Genomic DNA, 18527 nt, shown 5'->3' on the forward strand with positions numbered 1-18527 from the left:
CTGCCGGCGGCTACTTAAGGCAGAGGGGCGGCGGCGGGCAGCAGCTTCGCTACGACTGCTCTGGGAGGAGTGGACGGGGCGAAAATCCTGACCATGACCCCCCACAGGCTGCTGCCGCCACTGCTGTTAACTTTGCTGCTCGCTGCCCGCCCAGGAGGCGCCTTGGCAAGGTGCCCAGGCTGCGGGCAGGGGGTGTCGGCGGGTTGTCCAGGGGGCTGCGCGGAGGAGGAGGATGGGGGGCCGGCGGCAGAAGGCTGTGCGGAAGCTGGGGGCTGTCTCAGGAGGGAGGGGCAGCAGTGCGGGGTCTACACTCCCAACTGCGCCCCAGGACTGCAGTGCCAGCCGCCGGAGAAAGAGGATTTGCCTTTGCGGGCTCTGCTGCAGGGCCGGGGCCGCTGCGGCCGGGCGCGCACGCCCTCGGGTGAGTCCGCCGCGCCCCGCCCCTGCCCCGCCCACGGGAGCCCCGAAATTCTGCAGACTGGGTCCCGAGGGATGAGCTCGGCCAGATGGACGCTTCCTTCTCCCTATCTCTGGCAGATTCCAAGCAGTGCCTGCTCCCCTCCTTGTCTTTTCTTCGCCCTGACACCCTGACTTTCCTTTCCCATCCTGAGCTCCGGGAGGGGGGTGGGAGGGGGGTATATGTTGGAGGGTGAAAGGGCAAGTGCGGGGAGCTCCTACAAGGCTGGAGTGAGGCTGCCGGCCCTAGGGGTGAAGCAGGGAGATGTCTGACCCGGCAACCTTTTTTGCCCCCTCAGCCTATTTTCTCTTGAGGGGAAAGGGAGAGTTGGAAGGGTTTAGGGACTTGCTGTATGCCACAGAAGCCCAGCTCCTTCAGCCCTAGACGCCCAAGCTGGAGAAAGCACCCAGACATTGTTCCCAGCTTCCACTTAGAAAAAGAGGGAAGAGAACTCCAGACTCCCAAACCCTGAACACACTGAGAAATATCTCCTTTTAATATCAGGGTGACCAAAGCACCTGAACGTAGAGTGAAAAATAGAAGATGGCTCAAATCCAGAGCTGTTTTAGACTAGACTAGGGTCAGAGGGTTGGCGCTGGCCCTCTCCCCCGCCCCCAGGGGGAGGGTTAGAGGTGGGAAAAGAAGGAATCTGCCAAATCAGGGTTATGATTTAAAGCTTTTCAGAACCCTCCACCCACCTCACCGCACCCTAAGCCAGAGAGGAGAATAGAAGGCTGAGTCATTGAGTGGGTGGGACAGAAGTGAGTCAGAACCTGAAAGATGGGGGGCAGCAGGGAGATGCGGAGAGCAGGAAATGTAAAACGGCCCCCACCCCAAGGGCATCTGAGCGCTTCCATGGGAAGGGATGGGAAATCAACTTTCAGTTTCTTTCAGTCCCAAATGCCTGGGTCCAAGCTGCTTGGGGTTCTCCTGGAAAGTGGTGGTCTGGGTGGGTCAGAGGAGGCAGCTGGCAGCATGGTCATGGTAGGATACTGAATAGAGAGAATGAGAGGCAAGATCTAAGAAGTGTGGAGGAAGAAAGATCAGATTTGGGGTTGCAGAAGAAATGGTTCTTGGGTTTTGAGATGGGAGCAACTGTCTAGGCTTGAGGTCTGGGGGCTGAGCAGAGCTTGTCTTTGTGCGTGGAGAGGGAGAGACGTCACTTCAGGGCTCATAATATTTCATTTCTAGCTGGGGCAAATTCCAAGCAGCGCCAACTCTCCTCCGTGTCTTTTTTTCACCCCGACACTCTGACTTTCCCTTCTCATCCTGAGCTCTCCCCAAGCCCCCCAGTACCGTGCGTGAAACTTTTTTCAGAGAAGGGAGCAGCCCGCAGGTTGGAACCTTTCATTTCTGCACCTTTACAGTCTGCTCTCCTTCCACCTCCTGGTTAAGGGCTGAATTGCACAGGTTCCTGGGACCGCGGGAGTTGAGCTTGGCTGAGCCTCAGGGGAGCAAAAGGCCCCCATTGCAGTGCCCCTAAATTAACTGTGTCTCCGGCCTGGGAGGGCTAGGCTGAGTCACATTAGGGTCACAGGGAGGACACACATTCCACTTGGGTCCCTGCTGACCCGCTCGCATCGTCGTTTCTCTTCTGCCCCATCTCCCTGGCTTGGTGCGCCCCCTGCTGGCCTTCTGTGGAACAACCAGGCCTTTTTACCCAAAGCCCCAAGGCTCTCTGTCAATGCTTGTACGGTATTGATTTTCGCTTTCCAAAGTACTTGTCTTTTATAAGCCTTAAAACTAGCCTGGGGATATTATCATGAAAGGTAATATCACCATTGTTCAGAGAAGGAAACCTAGGCCTTGAGAAGGTAACAGTGGAGCCAGACTCTAAGCCCCATCACTGCTCTGAAAACCCCGCTCCTTTCCACTTGACTCTGTTTGACATCTGGTTGATTTCCGGGCTCTTCTTCCACCATTCCTCTTGCGGCTGTAGGAGAGAATCCCAAGGAGAGTAAGCCTCAAGCAGGGACCGCTCGCTCGCAGGACGTGAACCGCAGAGACCAACAGAGGAACTCGGGGACCTCTACCACTCCTTCCCGGTCCAATTCTGGGGGCGTACAAGACACTGAGATGGTGAGTTTGGGGCTGGCAGGGTGCAGAAGGGGTGGGGAGCCCTGGAGATTCTCCTCTGAGACCACTCCCTTGGGCTTGCCAAAGTCTCCCATCCCAGTCCTGGGAGCCTGGCTGGTGGGCCCAGCAGGTTCTGCAGCGGAGCTGTCCCTCCCCCCAAGGGTCCCTGCCGCAAACATCTGGACTCCGTGCTGCAGCAACTCCAGACCGAGGTCTTCCGCGGGGCTCACACCCTCTACGTGCCTAATTGTGACCATAGGGGCTTCTACCGGAAGCGGCAGGTGAGGCCATTCCTCCCCTCCCTTGGCCCATAGTACAAGATGATTGGGTTTTACAGAGTTGGGGATTTACAGAGTTGTATAAATGAGACGCTGCCCTTCCTTTAGGGCTCTCCTAGCTTTAGGGCCACACATAGAGAATAGCCGACCGCAGCTGTGGGAGGGGTTAGATTATCTAAGTGAAACTGAAAGTCGCTCAGTCCTGTCTGACCCTTTGTGACCCCCATGGACTGTATAGCCTGCCAGGCTCCTCTGTCCATGGGATTCTCCATGCCAGAATACTGGAGTGGGTAGCCGTTCCCTTCTCCTAGGGATCTTCCCAACCCAGGGATCGAACCCAGGTCTTCTGCGCTGCAGGCGGGTTCTTTACCATCTGAGCCACCAGGGAAGCTCTTAGATTATCTAAGGAACATCTAACTCTGAGAGAGGTTCACATAAGCATCAAAATCACCCTGCCATGAACATCAGTGGCAGAGCCCTGCCCGCAGAGCCTGAGAATTTGCATTCTAATGTGGCCCCTAGTGATCCTGTTGGTTCAGAAACCACACTTTGAGAACCATGGCTCTAGCCTAGAAGAACGGGCATGCTCTGGTGGGTGGAGAAGAAAAGCCACGGAAGGGAAGCCAGTGGGGCTCACTATCCTGAGAACACTCAGATGTCTCCACAGACTCAGACTCAAGAATCCACAGCCCGTTCCCAACCCCGGGGCCCCTCCCATCTCTCCCGCTGGAGCCTCGAGGCACCTCTGATCCCTGTGCCTCTCTCCCCAGTGCCGCTCCTCCCAGGGGCAGCGCCGAGGTCCTTGCTGGTGTGTGGATCGCATGGGCCAGCCCCTGCCCGGGTCTTCAGAAGGCGGCGATGGAAGCTCCCTCTGCCCCACCGGCAGCAGCGGCTAAGCCTGGGCTGGGGGCTGCAGGGCCACTGGCAGGAGCATGGGGCCGTCCTCTTGGTTATTTGTTGAGTGATGGGTAACTACACGTTCAGGCCCTGCCCCGCTGTCCCCCTCACCCCTGGGGCCTCACATGTGGAAAGATTGTTGGTGTCGGCTTGGGGTGTTAATAAAGCTGTGTTGGGGGATCTCTGGTTTATGTCTCTGTGTTCACCTCTCACATTTATGGAGTCACTGGCCCTTCTTTCTACCTCCGCCCAGCGCCCCCATAGAAGCTCTCTTCTCTTGTGGACTGCCCTCAGTCCTTCCTGCCACACTCGGAATGACAGAGACAGCCACTGGTAGAGGTTTCACAGCCTCAAGCCTCACCCAACTGCCCACCAGGGAGTGGGAAGCAGAAGATGGGGGTGGGGAGACGTTGAGGCCTTGGCAGGCCTTGGTCTGAAGTTTTGACCTTGTTTCTACCATTGATCTTTGGACATAAAAGGAGAGGAAGCGTTAATAGTTAATCCCCACCAGGAGCTCAACAAAGAAAAACTCTTACCCTTCTGTTACTTCATATTAAAAAGGGAAGGGAATTAGTATTTATTGTGTTCTTGCCATGGGCCATGCCCTGGACCATGTGCTTTTACCTGGACTACTTCATTTTGTGCTTACCTTGTGAGATAGGGACTTTTGAACCTGTTTTTCAGAGGAGGAAACTTCAGCTTAAACTATTTGGGTCCTTTGCCTGAAATTCCACAGCCAGCAAATGATCGTGGAAGGATTGAAATCTGGTTCTTCCATACATGATAGTGCTGGGCATCCCCAGGTGCTGAATAAGTTTTTGTTTTGTCTCCTTTCTGCTTACCTGCTAACCCAAGCAGGTGTAGGGAAGAGCTGGTGTCCAGAGCCCCCAGCCCCCAGCTCCCCGGAGGGGCCACAGCCCCACAGTTGTCACAGGTACCCACCTCATAGAATAGTCATCACGTGCACACAAAGCTGTGTTGACAAGGTTCTTTCACACACCTTATGGTCTCAGGGAGCTGAGTGCCCTGATACCTGAAGATGTTGCTGACTCCTCCCCAACCTTCAGCCTACTGAGCAGGTGAAGCAGCCATACCAGGTGATAAGCCTCAGAGGAGCAAAGTCCCCCTCCCCATGACGTGTATGGGTGCAGAACCCCCATTTTTGTGGGAGAGAGCTGGGCATCTGGATGGTGGCCGAGGGTGTTTGTTGGTGGGGGTGGGGTGGGGTAGGGGAATCTCTTGTGACAGCCAACAAAGCAGAGCCTATAGCTGAGATGGTTCTGCCTTCTGGATGGGGATAGGGGATCAAATAACCTATAACCCCTCCTCCTGAAAGGACTTTAGTCTTTGGTGCTGTCAGAGGTACCGAGATAAGCGCTCAGCCAGGCAAGCTTGCAGGAAGGGAGAAAACACTGATCAGCTGCCACTGCCGGGTCAAGACTCACATCATGGAGCCAAGGGCGGCCCAAGTGCAGAGAAGAGAAAGGCTAGGAAGACAGCAGGAGGACCGGCCCTCCAGAGAAGGGGAACCCCACTCTGGGGGTGCAGAATGTCCAGGTGGCGTTGGAGGTGGGGTCACGCTGGCGAGAGGGGGCTCCTGCTATCTACCTTCAATCCTTCCTGCAGACCCCAGCCTCTGCCTCCTAACTCCCCAGCTGGGGAAATAAGGAGAAACGGGCTATTCAGTGCCTTCCCTTGTCTTTCTGACTCTTTTTCACTCCAGTCGGTGATTAAAGTAGCTTCTTGTTCCCTGGGTACCCTGTTTCCAGTAATGTCATCAGGCTCCCCGGTTGCCAATGATCTGCTCACCCCCTGCAAAAATACCCTCCTTCTGATTACCCCCAGCCCTCTCCCCCTCCCTACCCCGGCCATGGTACTAGACATTGACTGGTTGTGGGGAGGGGAGGCTGTTGAGCACACAGAAAGCGAACTTGCTGGACAGAGAAAGCCTCTGGGTCTGCACTAGACAGCAAAACCCTAACTCCTTTTCCCAGGAAACGCGGAGGTGCACAGAGGCCCAGATTTGGTGCAATGGACCCAGCATATGCAGGTGAGGGATGTCGGAGGTCAAACAGACGGTCCGGGAGTGGAGGGAGCAAGGGGTGAGGACTGGTTTGGTGATAAAGACAATTTGTTCTTGGGTTCAAACCTCTCAGATCAGGGTAGCTGCTGCTGCTGCTGCTAAGTCACTTCAGTCGTGTCCGACTCTGTGCAACCCCCATAGACGGCAGCCCACCAGGCTCCCCCGTCCCTGGGATTCTCCAGGCAAGAACACTGGAGTGGGTTGCCATTTCCTTCTCCAATGCATGAAAGTGAAAAGTGAAAGTGAAGTCATTCAGTCGTGTCCGTCTCTTGGCGACCCCATGGATTGCAGCCTAACAGGCTCCTCCGCCCATGGGATTTTCCAAGCAAGAGTACTGGAGTTGGGTGCCATTGCCTTCTCTGAGATTAGGGTAGAGCTAAGGGTTAAGACGGAGGAGTTTGAAGCACAGGTCATCAGGGGAGGGACGCAAAGTCTGCTGGTAAACAGTCTTCTGTTAGCAGGACTGGAGGTCAGGAGAGGAAAGGCTGGGGTCAGGGAGGAAAGAGTAGGAGCAGAGATGACAAGGTGGTTGGGGGTCAGATCCAGAGACTGAAATCCTCTTTCCTGCATCCTCACGGCTGCCCTGGGAAACCAGAGGGAGTTAAATTGCAGGAAAGGGGGACCTCTGGGCAGGAGCCCTGCTTGTTCTTCTGTCCATCTTGGGCCCTTAGCAGTGTGCCTGGCATGGAGGAAGGCTCGGAAAGTGTTTGGTGAATGGGAGGAAGGCTGACTGGATGAAGGGACTGTGCACCCTGCCCTGCTTTGTCCTGCAGGCTGTAAAGACACAGTTGCTGGAGCAAGCGCAGGGCCAGCTGATGGAGCTGCTGGATCAGGCCATGTGGGAGGCCGTTCAAGCTTACCCACTGCAAGACAGACCAGTGCCCTCCGTCCCTCCAGACTCCTTGCGCAAGTAAGAGTCTCAGGAGCCAGGGGCTGGGGAGCGGCTGTGTAGCCTCCTCCATCATAAGGACTATGAGCCACAGATGGTATCTCCCGGGCCCTTTTCCAGCATGGATGTAACTTTGACTTCAGTCTTCCCTTATCGCCTCTGTCTTCCTGACATTGACTACTGGGCTTTGCTCTCCATTGGCCATGAGCTTTTCACCTCGTCCTGCCTGCTGGCCCTAACCCTGACCTTCCCCTACTACTGCCCTTGGCTCCCAAGTAGTGACCTCCTGCAAAGCCCTACGCTCTGCTCATAGCCTTCTGCCTTTGGTTCCTAACCCAGAACAACTGTCTCAATTCAGGACCCGGGAGCCGTCCCTGGGGAAACGAAAAGTTTTCATCATCCGCAAGTCCCTGCTTGAGTAAGTCAGGGGTGAAGACAGAGGATGGGGAAAAAAGAAAGAGCTTTGTCTGGGGATCCAGGACACCTCATTTGTCATCCTCAGGCTCTAGGTGGTTTGGGAGAGGATGTGGAGATGGTTTCTAAGGTTCTGTTTCTCCTTTTGCCCTGGGCGTAATCGTGGAAGAAAGGCCACCAGGATGAGAGTTGTCTGGGCTGGAAGGGCTTTGGACAGAAGTCCCAGCCGTACCACAGCCTGTCCCTTCAAGTTCCCAGTCGCTAGGCCCCATCCCCACTGTGTGCAGTGCCTGCGCTGGTCTGCACCACCTCAAGGACTCTCCCACTGACATTCAGGGCCCTGTCCTTCCAGCGAGCTGATGGAGGTGCCGCACTTCCGCACCATCTACCATATGTTTGTCGCCGGCCTGTGTGTCTTCATCATCAGCACCCTGGCCATCGACCTCATTGATGAGGGCAGGTAGGCACCCCTCCCTCTCATAGGCCCGCAGACCAGATCAGAGCACCCGGGCTCCTAGAACTCCACCCACCACTGGGGCCCCACAGAGCAAGTGCATTTGATTATTAGACACACATCAACATTGCTTCCAACCACCTTCCTACCCCCAAAGCCCTCTTAGATTTCCCTGTACAGCCTTGGATGGCCTTTGGTCTGTTTACCCAGGATCAGTCCCCTGGGGACACTAGGCCCCCACTCACATCCTCTGGAACCCTTGTCCTGAGGCAGACATGCGTGTACACGCACTCGTAAGTGTGGTTCCCACCTCACTGCTCTCACACACTCCATTCCAAGACAGTGCTTTCAGTTCAAGCAACCTCCAGTGAGTCCCCGAAGTACCAGCCCTGGGGGCCAGAGGACGGGCCATGCCTCTGTCTGTGAGGCATTCCCAGTCTTGTGGGGAAGACGGATGTATGCACACAAGAGCCCAGGTTTCCCTACAAAACCCCTTCCCTCTCTGGGATGAGCCTTAGGGGACTGTGGACCCTTGGGGGTTTGGATTTGCATGATCCCGCCTCACCCTCCAGATAGCTTGCTGCTGCTAAGTTGCTTCAGTCGTGTCCGACTCTGTGCAACCCCATAGACGGCAGCCCACCAGGCTTCCCCATCCCTGGGATTCTCCAGGCAAGAACACTAAAGTGGTTTGCCATTTCCTTGTCCAATGCATGAAAGTGAAAAGTGAAAGTGAAGTCGCTCAGTCGTGTCCGACTCTTCGCTAGATAGCTTAGGAAGCAGTAAAAGGAAAAGGACCAAAGATTTGCAGGTTCAGCAACAGCACTTCCTTTTGATAAAATTGTTGTCAATCCTTATAATTAAGGATCAACTCTCAGTAAATTTTCAAATATATGCAGAGTGACTCTTCCACCATCCCCTCTATCCCAGATCACTCCCCAGAGGTAACATATTTAACAGTTGTTAAGAGTTTCTCTCCAGGGCATTTTCCGTGCCTCCACTTCCAGATGTAAGAACCAAGGGGATGTATTGGAGGGGGGAAGGGAGGGGCTTACATTACTAAGATACTTACTGTACCTTTTGCTTCCTTTTCACTCCCTAAAGACCCACCTTAGAGATCTTTCCATGTTGCTCCATTGATTTTAATGGCTGCAAAGTCTGAAAGTGCCAGCTTTTGATCATTTAGTTCTTTACTAATGGATTTATAAATCGCTTCTAATTTACCATTACAAGCCATGCACCCCTTTTCGGCCACACTGTGTGGCTTACTGGATCTTAGTTCCCCAACCAGGGATTGAAGCCGAGCTACCGCAGTGAAAGCGCAGAGTTCTAACCACTGGATCTCCAGGGATTTCCCGAACTATATACAATATATATATTATATGTATATATATAATTTTACACCGATATATAATGTTGACAATTTTATTTGGTTTTGGCCGTGCTGGGTCTTCTTCGCTGCATCCAGTTGTGGGGAGCAGGGGCTACTCTAGCTTGGTGCAAGGGCTTCTCATTGCGGCGGCTTCTCCCGCTGCAGAGCACGGGCTCAAGGCCCGAGAGCTTCAGTACTTGCAGCAGGTGGGCTCAGTAGTTTGTCTTCCAAGAGCTCTGACTGCAGAGGAAGGGGACAAGGATGGGCCTCACGCTTGTCTACTTTGTCGCCTTCCCCACTCGCAGGCTGATGATGGAGTTCGATCTACTGACCTTCAGCTTCGGACAGCTGCCCTTGGCTCTGGTGACGTGGGTCCCCATGTTCCTGTCCACTCTGCTGGTGCCCTACCAGGCCCTGCGGCTGTGGGAGAGGCCCCAGTCTGGAGGGGCCTGGACCCTGCGGGTGGGCCTGGGCTGCTTGCTGCTGGCTGCCCACACCGTGGTGCTTGGCATCCTCCCAGTCCACGTGGCAGTGGAGTATCAGCTCCCGCCAGCTTCCCGCTGTGTCCTAGTCTTTGAGCAGGTAGGTGGTGGGCAGGACCAATGGTGGGGTGGGGCCCCTGGGAGAGAGGGCAGTGGATACTGTATTGGTGGGGGCGGAGCTAATTATCAGGGGCAGAGTCCTTTGCGAGAGATTTGAGCCAACCAGCAGTCTCCAAACAAATGTAAACAAATGGACACTGCTATGCAAATATAATCATATAATCGAAGGGAGTTGGCCGACTACAGGCTCTGCCCTTTCTGGTACTCCTTTACCCTAGATTCGTCCCATCAGCCATCTGTGTTAGGCTATAAGACTGTCCAACAAAAAGATCAAAGTATGGGCTTTGACCATACAAAGTTTACAGTCTGCCCCTCTGCCTGTGTAAACGTGAACACAGAGAGGTTAAGTGATCTGTGCAAAGTCCCGCAGCACCTTAACCTCTTTTCCATTCCACCTCAGGTCAGGCTCCTGATGAAAAGCTACTCCTTCCTGAGAGAGACGGGACCTGGGACACTTTGGGCCAGAGGAGGTGAGGCCTTCAGCGGGCGCTGCTGTGAACTCAGTCCTCTTGGTTGGTTGAGTGCAGGTGCAAGAGCCTCATAAAAGCTCCAACTTTCTAAGCCCATCTTGCCCACAGGGCACACCTCCAGCCGCCAACTGGGCTCTCTGGGCCTTAGTCAATCGGCGTTCTCTTAGGTTGCACTTCTGAGAGGCTGCTCTACTGCCCAGGACTTCTGGCTCATCCTTATTTAGACCCAGGGTATGAGAGCCTTATATGAGAAAGTCAAACCAGAAGGAGAAAGAATCGGGTGGTGGGACTTGTGGGTGCCAAATGAAGCTCTGGCCACAGTAGGTCTTGTGCCAGAAAAGGAGGGGGATACCTGGAACAGAAGCAAAAGGAGGCTGTTGAAAGGCAGGTTCAACTCCTGCCCAGCTTCACCTCCTCCCCCCACCTTCAGATCCCCTATCCAGGTGCTGACCCACCCTACACCTCTATCCTCTCCAGCTCTATTCACCAGTCGCGCTGCCCTTCCCTGGCACCCCGCCCACCTGTGTCCTCTCTCCCTTCCCTCTTCACTGACAGCCCCCTCTTACTCCTCCTCAGGTGAGGGGATCCGGGCCCCCAGTTTCTCCAGCTACCTCTATTTCCTCTTCTGCCCCACACTCATCTATAGGGAAACTTACCCCAGGTAAGAGCCTGCACCCCCTTCCCCACGTGCCCAGGCCCACCAGGGACCCAGCCCTTCTACTCTCCTCTCCCTGAGGTGTTTAGTCTCAACCCAGACACTGGCCACTTTCTCAGGAAGCACCTCACAGTAAAGATGGGAATAAGGGACAGATATGTTACCCCTTCTTCTTGCCCCAGCCCATGGTGATGCAAGGGTGACTGACTGTCCTGGTTTGCCCAGGACTGCCCCAGTTTGCCCAGCATTGCTCCAGTTTTAGCACTGAAATTCCTATGTCCTGGGAAACCCCCCAGTCTGGAGCAAACTTAGTGGGCACTTAAGCTAAAATTCCACTTGTCATCTTTGTTAAGGAAGATCCAAAGTGTTCTAGATCCCCACCTCCACAGGTAATCCTCCCAGGCCTCAGCAATTGAGGGAGCTGTGGATAGAGGGCCCCGGATGCTATGCCTGCAGGGCAGGAACAAGACAAAATGATGAGAAACATACTGTCTCCATTCCATTGCTGCAACAGGACACCCAACGTCAGGTGGAATTATGTGGCCAAGAACTTTGCCCAGGTCAGCAGACAGAGTCGAAGCGTGGAGTACCTGTGACTCATGGTGGCTGAGGGGGCATTTCTGGGAGCAAAGTAGGGGAGGCCTGGGAAGAGGTCAAAGGGTTGTGCAAAGAGAAGGGAAGGCAGATGCTGGGCCAGAGTCCAGTTCCAGAGGAAGGGGGCAGTTGCCAGTGTCTTCTCTCAAAGTTATGTGTCCTCTGCCCCTCTCCAGGCCCTGGGCTGCGTGCTCTACGCTTGTTTCATCCTGGGCCGCCTCTGTGTTCCTGTCTTTGCCAACATGAGCCAGGAGCCCTTCAGCACCCGTGCCCTGGTACTGTCCATCATGCATGCCACCTTGCCAGGTATCCCCACTGGAGGCAGAGCTGCGGAAGGCTGCACCCTGGAGAAGGCTTAGCAGGGGGCTCCTCTCTCCTCTCACTCTTAGTTTCAACACCTTCTCCCTCTGACATCTGCCCGCTCCTGTGGGTGCTCACTGTCAGAGTCTCACTTCAGACTGGGGCTTCCCTGGTGGCTCAGCGGTAAAGAATCTGCCTGCCAGTGCAGCAGACACAGGTTCGATCCCTGGGTCGAAAAGATCCCCTGGAGAAGGACATAGCAACTTACTCCGGTATTCTTGCCTGGAGAATTCCATGGACAGAGGAGCCTGGCGGACTACAGTCCATGTGGTCGCAAAGAGTTGAACACAACTTAGCGACTAAACAGTGGCAGCACTTCAGATTGCTGTCCTCTCCCCAGCCTCTCCCAACAGGCAGAGGTTTTAACATTCATCTCTGTGTTCCAACATCAGGCATAGGCTTCATAAGCAAATGGACTGAATGAATGAATGCATAAATTAGTGAATGATTAATAAGTGATTGGTAGGTTGCTGGGTGAGGGCTTCCTGGGAGGACCCTGGAGGTTCATGGGGGACCAGGGAGACCAGTCTGACGTGCAGCCCCTTGTCTTCACTCCCCAGGCATTTTTATGCTGCTGCTCATCTTCTTTGCCTTCCTTCACTGTTGGCTCAACGCCTTCGCGGAGATGCTACGATTTGGAGACAGAATGTTCTATCGGGTGGGGCCTGGACCGGGGCCACCTGGGAGCTGGATGCAGGGAGAGCTAGGGAAGGACGTAGGGGAGGATGGTGGCTATGTTGGTTCTCACCTTGATACCAAACCAGGTGCATTGGCCCAATTCTAAGTCAAACACTGAGACACTGAGATTTACAGCAGAGAAACGGTTTCTTCAACAAGTAAGGAGAAGTGAGAACAATCTCAGATTTGCTTCCCCAAAGGCCAAGGGCTTGAGATATTTATAGGATAAAGAAGCAAGGAGACCTTAGGCTCGGGAAAAGTGATTGGAGGTAGAGAAAGGGTGAGGTAATCAGTGTTCTGCACAGGTGTATCTGAGTTACATGCTTCTTCATGGGATGCATGTTAAGAATGGAGACACTTGGCATGATCTGAGGGTGGAGTGTTTGGCTCTCTGATGTCAAAAAGTCATTCATCCAACAGCTTTACAGGCCCAGTTTTAGGGTCAGTGGTCCTAGCCAGTCTTAGCCCACTTGAACTAGACAGGAGCCAACTTCAAGTTCCTGGAAAATGTATGCCTCCTGTTGCTATAGTGACCCATACATCAGAGGTGTTATCTGTATGGGGATGGGTAAGGAGTCAAAAAAAAGAATAAAATAAGGCTTTGTCAGTGAAGGCAGGTTACAGCAGAAGAATTTTTGACAAACTGTTCCCTTACCTGCTATTCTGTAAGACAAGCTCAAGAATTTCTGTTAGTCACCAGTTTCTGTTAACCCCAAGGGGCACGATTTCAACCTCAGCTGTGCTGTCCGTCTCCCACAGTGAGAAATGTGCTCCTCTGGGTATGCTTATAATGTCACCCGTCCACCTCCTGACCAGCCAGGGCTCACTGCTTTTGTGGGGATGGTACTTTGGAATCTTCTGAGAGTAGACAGGGAGGGTAAGGGCCCCAGGGCCTGAGGAGGGAGTTAGGCGGATGCTTGCTGTCTCTCTCCTGCCGGGAGCCAGCCCTTGCAGAGAACACAGCCAGGGAGTGGGGAGCAGGGAGGGGCAGCTGGGAGCTGGGCAGAGACGGGGCCCTGATGATCACCTCCTCCCCCGCCCTGACCCCATCCCACCCCACCCGCAGGACTGGTGGAACTCAACATCCTTCTCCAACTACTACCGCACATGGAACGTGGTGGTCCATGACTGGCTGTACAGCTACGTGTATCAAGATGGGCTTTGGGTACGGGCTCAGCTCCCACAGTTAACAGAACCTCTCTGGGACAGCCGCTCTTTCCCTTTCTCTGCACATTCCATTTTTTCTAGACCTAAGGGCCCCTTTGACTTTCACCTCCCTCATTCTACCCAACCCAGTAGGCAGAAAGAAAGTCCTTCTTATGATCTGACTTCCTTCCTTCCTTGTCCTCAACTTCACCTCCTCCACAGGGCATGTCTCCCCTCCTTAGCCTTCTAAGGAACATGCATATAGCAATTTTCAGTTACCAAGAATTTTCCCATACCGTACAATCTGAAATGTAAGCCTGAGAAGTAAGTATCATTATATCCCCCTTTTGAAAGTGGCCTCTAAGGCCCAATAGACTAAATATAATGCTTTTAAGAAAGATATGTCAGCCTTTCTGATCCCAAAGCCCATATTCTTTCCACCATACTGCATACCCTCTGGCTTCCTTAAGGAGGGGTTCTTTGCAGAGAGGGCTTAGGGAGACTCACCTTACCCTCCTCCCCCGACCCCTGCCAGCTCCTTGGTGGCCGGGCCCGAGGCGCGGCCATGCTGGGCGTGTTTCTGGTCTCAGCAGTGGTCCATGAGTACATCTTCTGCTTCGTCCTGGGATTCTTCTACCCCGTCATGCTGTTGCTCTTCCTTGTCTTTGGAGGTGAGCTTGGCCTCTGTATGCCCTTGTAGAGACATCCCGAGGGAAGAGTCTTGGAGATTCCAGACTGATGGGAGAGGCCATGTACCCAAGACCGAAGGGGGTGTGCATGCCTCTTGGGGGAAGGCATAGTGCTGTCTGTGAGAGTTGCAGGGGGGCAGGGGACTTGGAAGCTGGGAAGGAGGTAGCATTGGGAGGCAGCACAGGGGTATCCTGGAGGGGAGTACAGTAAGAAAACACTTCTGGCTGGAGAGGAGCATCTGCGCAGGGCACACATAGAGGGAGACAAAGGGGAGAAAACTGGTGTGGGTTGGGAGGTTCAGTAAGGGAGCCAGGATAGTGAAGTGTATGTAACTGAGGAATCCTGAGGAATGCCTGAGACCTCCTTGTGTGCCCGGAGTTGGGCTCAAGATCTTCCTGAGTCTTCCTGTTCCAACTCTTCCCTGTGCCCTGAGATAAGAAGGCAGCCAGGAAGATAAATTACAGGTGTCTGGAGCTAAGCTGACCACCCTTCCTCCTGCATCAGGGCCACTGAACTTCACGATGCACGACCGGCGCACGGGCCCAGCGTGGAACGTGCTCATGTGGACCTTGCTCTTCCTGGGCCAGGGCATCCAAGTCAGCCTGTATTGCCAGGAGTGGTATGCACGGCGCCACTGCCCCCTGCCCCAGGTAAGTGGCCATGACCCCCCACCCCGCCCACTCAGCTCCTCACCCAGGAGGACACGCCTCCTCTCCCCAACAGCCAGCCCCCTATTGCTGCCCAGTTCAACAGCCATGGTCAGGGGCCAGGGCCCGGTTTGGGGATGATGGGTTCCCGTGTCTTAGATGCATAGGGTAAGCCCTGGAAGGGATCTTATTCATAACTCACTTTTCTCTGGCACAGACAACCTTCTGGGGGCTGGTGACACCTCGATCTTGGTCCTGCCATACCTAAATGCCAGGGTACTGTCACTGCGCAGATGACACCACCAAGTTCTTCTCTGCCTGCAAAGTCTGAGACCAAGGCTCCTCTCTGCATTCTCAGACCGAGCTCTGAGTCAAGGGGGCCTGCCATGCCTGACCCCACCAGGGAACTCCAGGGACTGAGATCTGTGGACCTGTGAGCATAGACTCAGAATGGTGATGACTCTTGAGCCCCCATCCCTGTGGACTGGGCAGAGGGCCCCCTCTCACTCCATGGCTGTTCAGACTGGCAGAGACATGAAGGATCTTACAGATTTGGTGAATGTGGCTTGACTTAAAGCAAGCTGAGGTATCAAGGTCTGAGAAGGATTTGTTTCTTTGTACTCTTTCCAATACAATAATAAACTGTATGTATCACTTTTTATTCATTCATTCACTTGTTGAAGACCCATTTTTTTTGGCCATGCCACACAGCATGTGGGTTCTTAGTTCCCTGACCAGGGATCCAACCCACACTCCTTGCATTGGAAGCACAGAGTCTTAACCACTGGACCACCGAGGAAGTCCCTTGAAGATCCACTTTTAAAAACTTTTTACAATTGAAGTATAAGTTGATTTACAATGTTGTGTTAATTTTTGCTGTACAACAAAGTGATTTCTTTTTATATGTGTGTGTGTGTGTGTGTGTGTGCGCGCCCAAAACTCAAATTATATTCTTTTCCATTGGGGTTTATCCCAGGACATTGAGTATAGTTCCCTGTTGTTTATTCATTCTATATATAATATAGCAGTACCTGTTGTTTATTCATTCTATATATAATAGTTCATATCTCCAACTCCCAGTCCATCCCTCCCCAATCCATCCACCTCCTGGGCAATCACAAGGCTGTTCTCTATGTGATGACCCATTTTTAAAAAAAACTTTTATTTTATACTGGAGTATAGCCTATTGTGATAGTTTCAGGTGGACAACAGAGCAGCTCAGCTATACATGTGCATGTATCCAACTCCCCTCCCATCTAAGGTTGCTGTATGGCATTGAGCAGAGTTCTCTGTAATAGGTCCTTGTTGATTATCCATCTTAAATATAGCATTGTGTACATGGTGCCCAAACCAGTCAATTCTAAAGGAAATCAACCCTGAATATTCATTGGATGGACTGATGCTAAAGCTGAAGCTCCAATACTTTGGTCACCTGATGTGAAGAGCCAACTCACTGGAAAAGACCCTGATGCTGGGAAAAATTGAGGGCAGAAGACGGAGGTAACAGAGGATGAGATGATTGGATGGCATCACCAACTCAATGGACATGAGTTTGAGCAAACTCCAGGAGATAGTGAAGGACAGGGAAGCCTGGAGCGCTGCAGTCCGTGGGGTCGGAAAGAGTCACACATGACTTAGCAACTGAACAACATGTTGACGACCCACTTTTGACAGGCATGATTGAAGAGCGTGCCTGCAAGGCAGGACTTTGTGATGGGAGGGGCTGAGGGGCTGAGTGACATCCTCCCTTATCTTTTCTCTGCCACCCCAATCCGCCCCAAACTCAAGTCACTCCTTCTTCTACCTCTACTCCTTCAGATCACATTTCCACAACCCTTTAATCCTTCTAATCCTGGCAACCTCCAGCACGTTTTCAGAGAGCACATAGCTGGCCTCCTTTCCTTCAGAGGACCCAGGAGAAGAACCTCCTATACAGACCTTAGCTAAATCTTTTAACTTCACGAGCTTCAGCTTCCACAACTATAAAATGGACATTTAGGGAGTTCCTTGGTAGTCTAATGGTTAGGGTTTGATGCTTTCACTGCTGTGATTTTCATTGCATTTGACTTTGCAATTGTAGTTCAATTTCTGAACTTTCTATTGTGTTCCATTTATTTATTTGGTCTTTCTTTATACCAGCACCACACTTTCATGATTACTGTAGCTTCATAATGTCTTGAAAACAGGTGGTGTAAGTCATTCAACCTTCTTCTTTTTCAGTCATTTTGCCTATTTGAAGTCCTTTGAATTTTCGTTATAAACTTTAGAATCGGCTTGTAAGTTTCTTTCAAAAAAAGAAAGAAAAGTCTGCTGGGATTTTGATTAGAATTACACATTATAGCTGTAGACCAATTTGGATAAAATTGACATTTAACAAAACTAAGTTTTCCCATCCATTGATATACTATATCTCTCCATTTATTGAGGTCTTCTCTAGTTTATGGCAGTAACATTTTGTAGTTTTTAGTGCACAGGATTTGCACATTTTGTAAGAATCTCCCCTAAGTATTTCATGTTTTAATGATATTTTTAATTACAGTTTCTGATTGTTAATTGCTAGTACAGTGAAGTCAGCTCTTTTTCCGGCTGCCCTGGGTCTTCATTGCGGAGGATGGGCTTTCTCTAGTCGCAGTGAGCAGGGGTGCTCTCTCGTGGTGCACGGGCTTCCCTTGCTGTGGAGCAGAGGCTCTGGGGCACACAGGCTCAGTAGTCATGGCACAGGGCCTCAGTTGCCCCCCCACCCAGCTGTGGGAATCTAAACTCCCCGACTAGAGATCAAATCTGTGTCCCCTGCCTTGGCAGGTGGATTCTTAACCGGTGGACCACCAGGGAAGTCCCAATCAACTGATTTTTGTGTATTATCCTTGTATCTTTAAACCTTGTTGAATGTACTAATTATTTTTAGGAGTTGCTTACTTTTGAAGACTCCAGAGGATTTTCTACAGAGATGGTCATGTCATCAGCAAATAAAGATAATTGTATTCCTTCCTTTCCAATGTTAATGCCTTGTATTTCTTTTTCTCGCCTTATTGCACTACCTAGACCCTCCAGCTTTGGAGAGAAGTAATCATAGTAGACATCTTTGCCTTGATCTCAGGGACAAGCATTCAGATTTTCACATTAATGTTAGCTGTAGGTTTTTCATGGATGCCCTTTATGAAGTTTAGAAAGTTTCTTTCTGTTTCTAGTTTGCTAAAAATTTTTCTTTCTTTTTTCTTACCAGAAATGGATGTTTAGGAAATTCCCTGGCAGTCCAGTAGTTAGGACTCAGTGCTTTCACTGCTGTGGCCTCGGGTTCAATCCCTCCTGGTCAGGGAACCAGGATTCTGCAAGCCATGTATCATGGCCAAAATATAAAATAAAAATAAATGGATGCTTAATTTTGTCAAATGCTTTTTCTGCATCTACTGAGATGATTATATATTTTTTCCTTTTTTAAACTTTCAGTATGTAAATTACATTGAGTTAACATTCTGGAATAAATCCTACATAGTGATGTCACATTTAAAAATGTATCATTTGTTTCTATTTACTAAATTTTAAAAATAATTCTGCATCTCTGTTCTCAGAGGCTCAATTCAGTTCAGTTCAGTCGCTCAGTTCAGTTCAGTCGCTCAGTCGTGTCCAACTCTTTGCAACCCCATGAATCGAAGCACGCCAGGCCTCCCTGTCCATCACCAACTCCCGGAGTTCACTCAGACTCACGTCCATTGAGTCAGTGATGCCATCCAGCCATCTCATCCTCTGTCGTCCGGTTCTCCTCCTGCC

General features: G+C 52.0%; 2 protein-coding genes across 4 annotated transcripts; both read left to right on the plus strand.

The window, feature by feature from the left end:
• Positions 1-6: 6 nt before the first annotated feature.
• IGFBP6 (insulin-like growth factor binding protein 6) lies at positions 7-3899 on the plus strand. Of its 2 annotated transcripts, none has more exons than XM_010857896.1 (4): positions 7-421; positions 2397-2536; positions 2621-2814; positions 3582-3899. In XM_010857896.1, exons 1-4 carry the CDS (start codon positions 94-96, stop codon positions 3781-3783), a joined length of 864 nt encoding a protein of 287 aa, XP_010856198.1. In that variant the 5' UTR covers positions 7-93; the 3' UTR covers positions 3784-3899. The 2 variants fall into 2 exon arrangements, with proteins under 2 accessions (XP_010856198.1, XP_010856199.1); XM_010857897.1 differs by having other exon boundaries at positions 2695-2814.
• Positions 3900-5020: 1121 nt separating this feature from the next.
• SOAT2 (sterol O-acyltransferase 2) lies at positions 5021-15428 on the plus strand. 2 transcript variants are annotated; one of them, XM_010857899.1, is made up of 15 exons: positions 5021-5265; positions 5703-5758; positions 6565-6701; positions 7039-7098; positions 7447-7554; positions 9223-9499; positions 9920-9989; positions 10566-10650; positions 11159-11204; positions 11415-11544; positions 12159-12256; positions 13343-13441; positions 13958-14093; positions 14617-14762; positions 14977-15428. In XM_010857899.1, exons 1-15 carry the CDS (start codon positions 5157-5159, stop codon positions 15025-15027), a joined length of 1608 nt encoding a protein of 535 aa, XP_010856201.1. In that variant the 5' UTR covers positions 5021-5156; the 3' UTR covers positions 15028-15428. The 2 variants fall into 2 exon arrangements, with proteins under 2 accessions (XP_010856201.1, XP_010856200.1); XM_010857898.1 differs by having other exon boundaries at positions 5021-5277; positions 14977-15092.
• The last annotated feature ends 3099 nt before the right edge of the window (positions 15429-18527 follow it).

The sequence above is a fragment of the Bison bison genome, unplaced genomic scaffold, assembly GCF_000754665.1.
Source record: "Bison bison bison isolate TAMUID 2011002044 unplaced genomic scaffold, Bison_UMD1.0 scf7180017864383, whole genome shotgun sequence".
Classification (NCBI taxonomy): Eukaryota; Metazoa; Chordata; class Mammalia; order Artiodactyla; family Bovidae; genus Bison; species Bison bison.

What these genes read in the sequence shown, in the direction of transcription:
- IGFBP6 (XM_010857896.1), top strand. Translation starts at nt 94, where the DNA reads ATGACCCCCCACAGGCTGCTGCCGCCACTGCTGTTAACTTTGCTGCTC. An exon ending in CCGGGCGCGCACGCCCTCGG is followed by an intron (nt 422 to 2,396) that starts GTGAGTCCGCCG and finishes TTGCGGCTGTAG; the next exon opens with GAGAGAATCCCAAGGAGAGT. An exon ending in GCGTACAAGACACTGAGATG is followed by an intron (nt 2,537 to 2,620) that starts GTGAGTTTGGGG and finishes GGCTTGCCAAAG; the next exon opens with TCTCCCATCCCAGTCCTGGG.
- SOAT2 (XM_010857898.1), top strand. Translation starts at nt 5,157, where the DNA reads ATGGAGCCAAGGGCGGCCCAAGTGCAGAGAAGAGAAAGGCTAGGAAGA. An exon ending in GACCTCATTGATGAGGGCAG is followed by an intron (nt 7,555 to 9,222) that starts GTAGGCACCCCT and finishes CCCCACTCGCAG; the next exon opens with GCTGATGATGGAGTTCGATC. An exon ending in TGGCCAAGAACTTTGCCCAG is followed by an intron (nt 11,205 to 11,414) that starts GTCAGCAGACAG and finishes GCCCCTCTCCAG; the next exon opens with GCCCTGGGCTGCGTGCTCTA.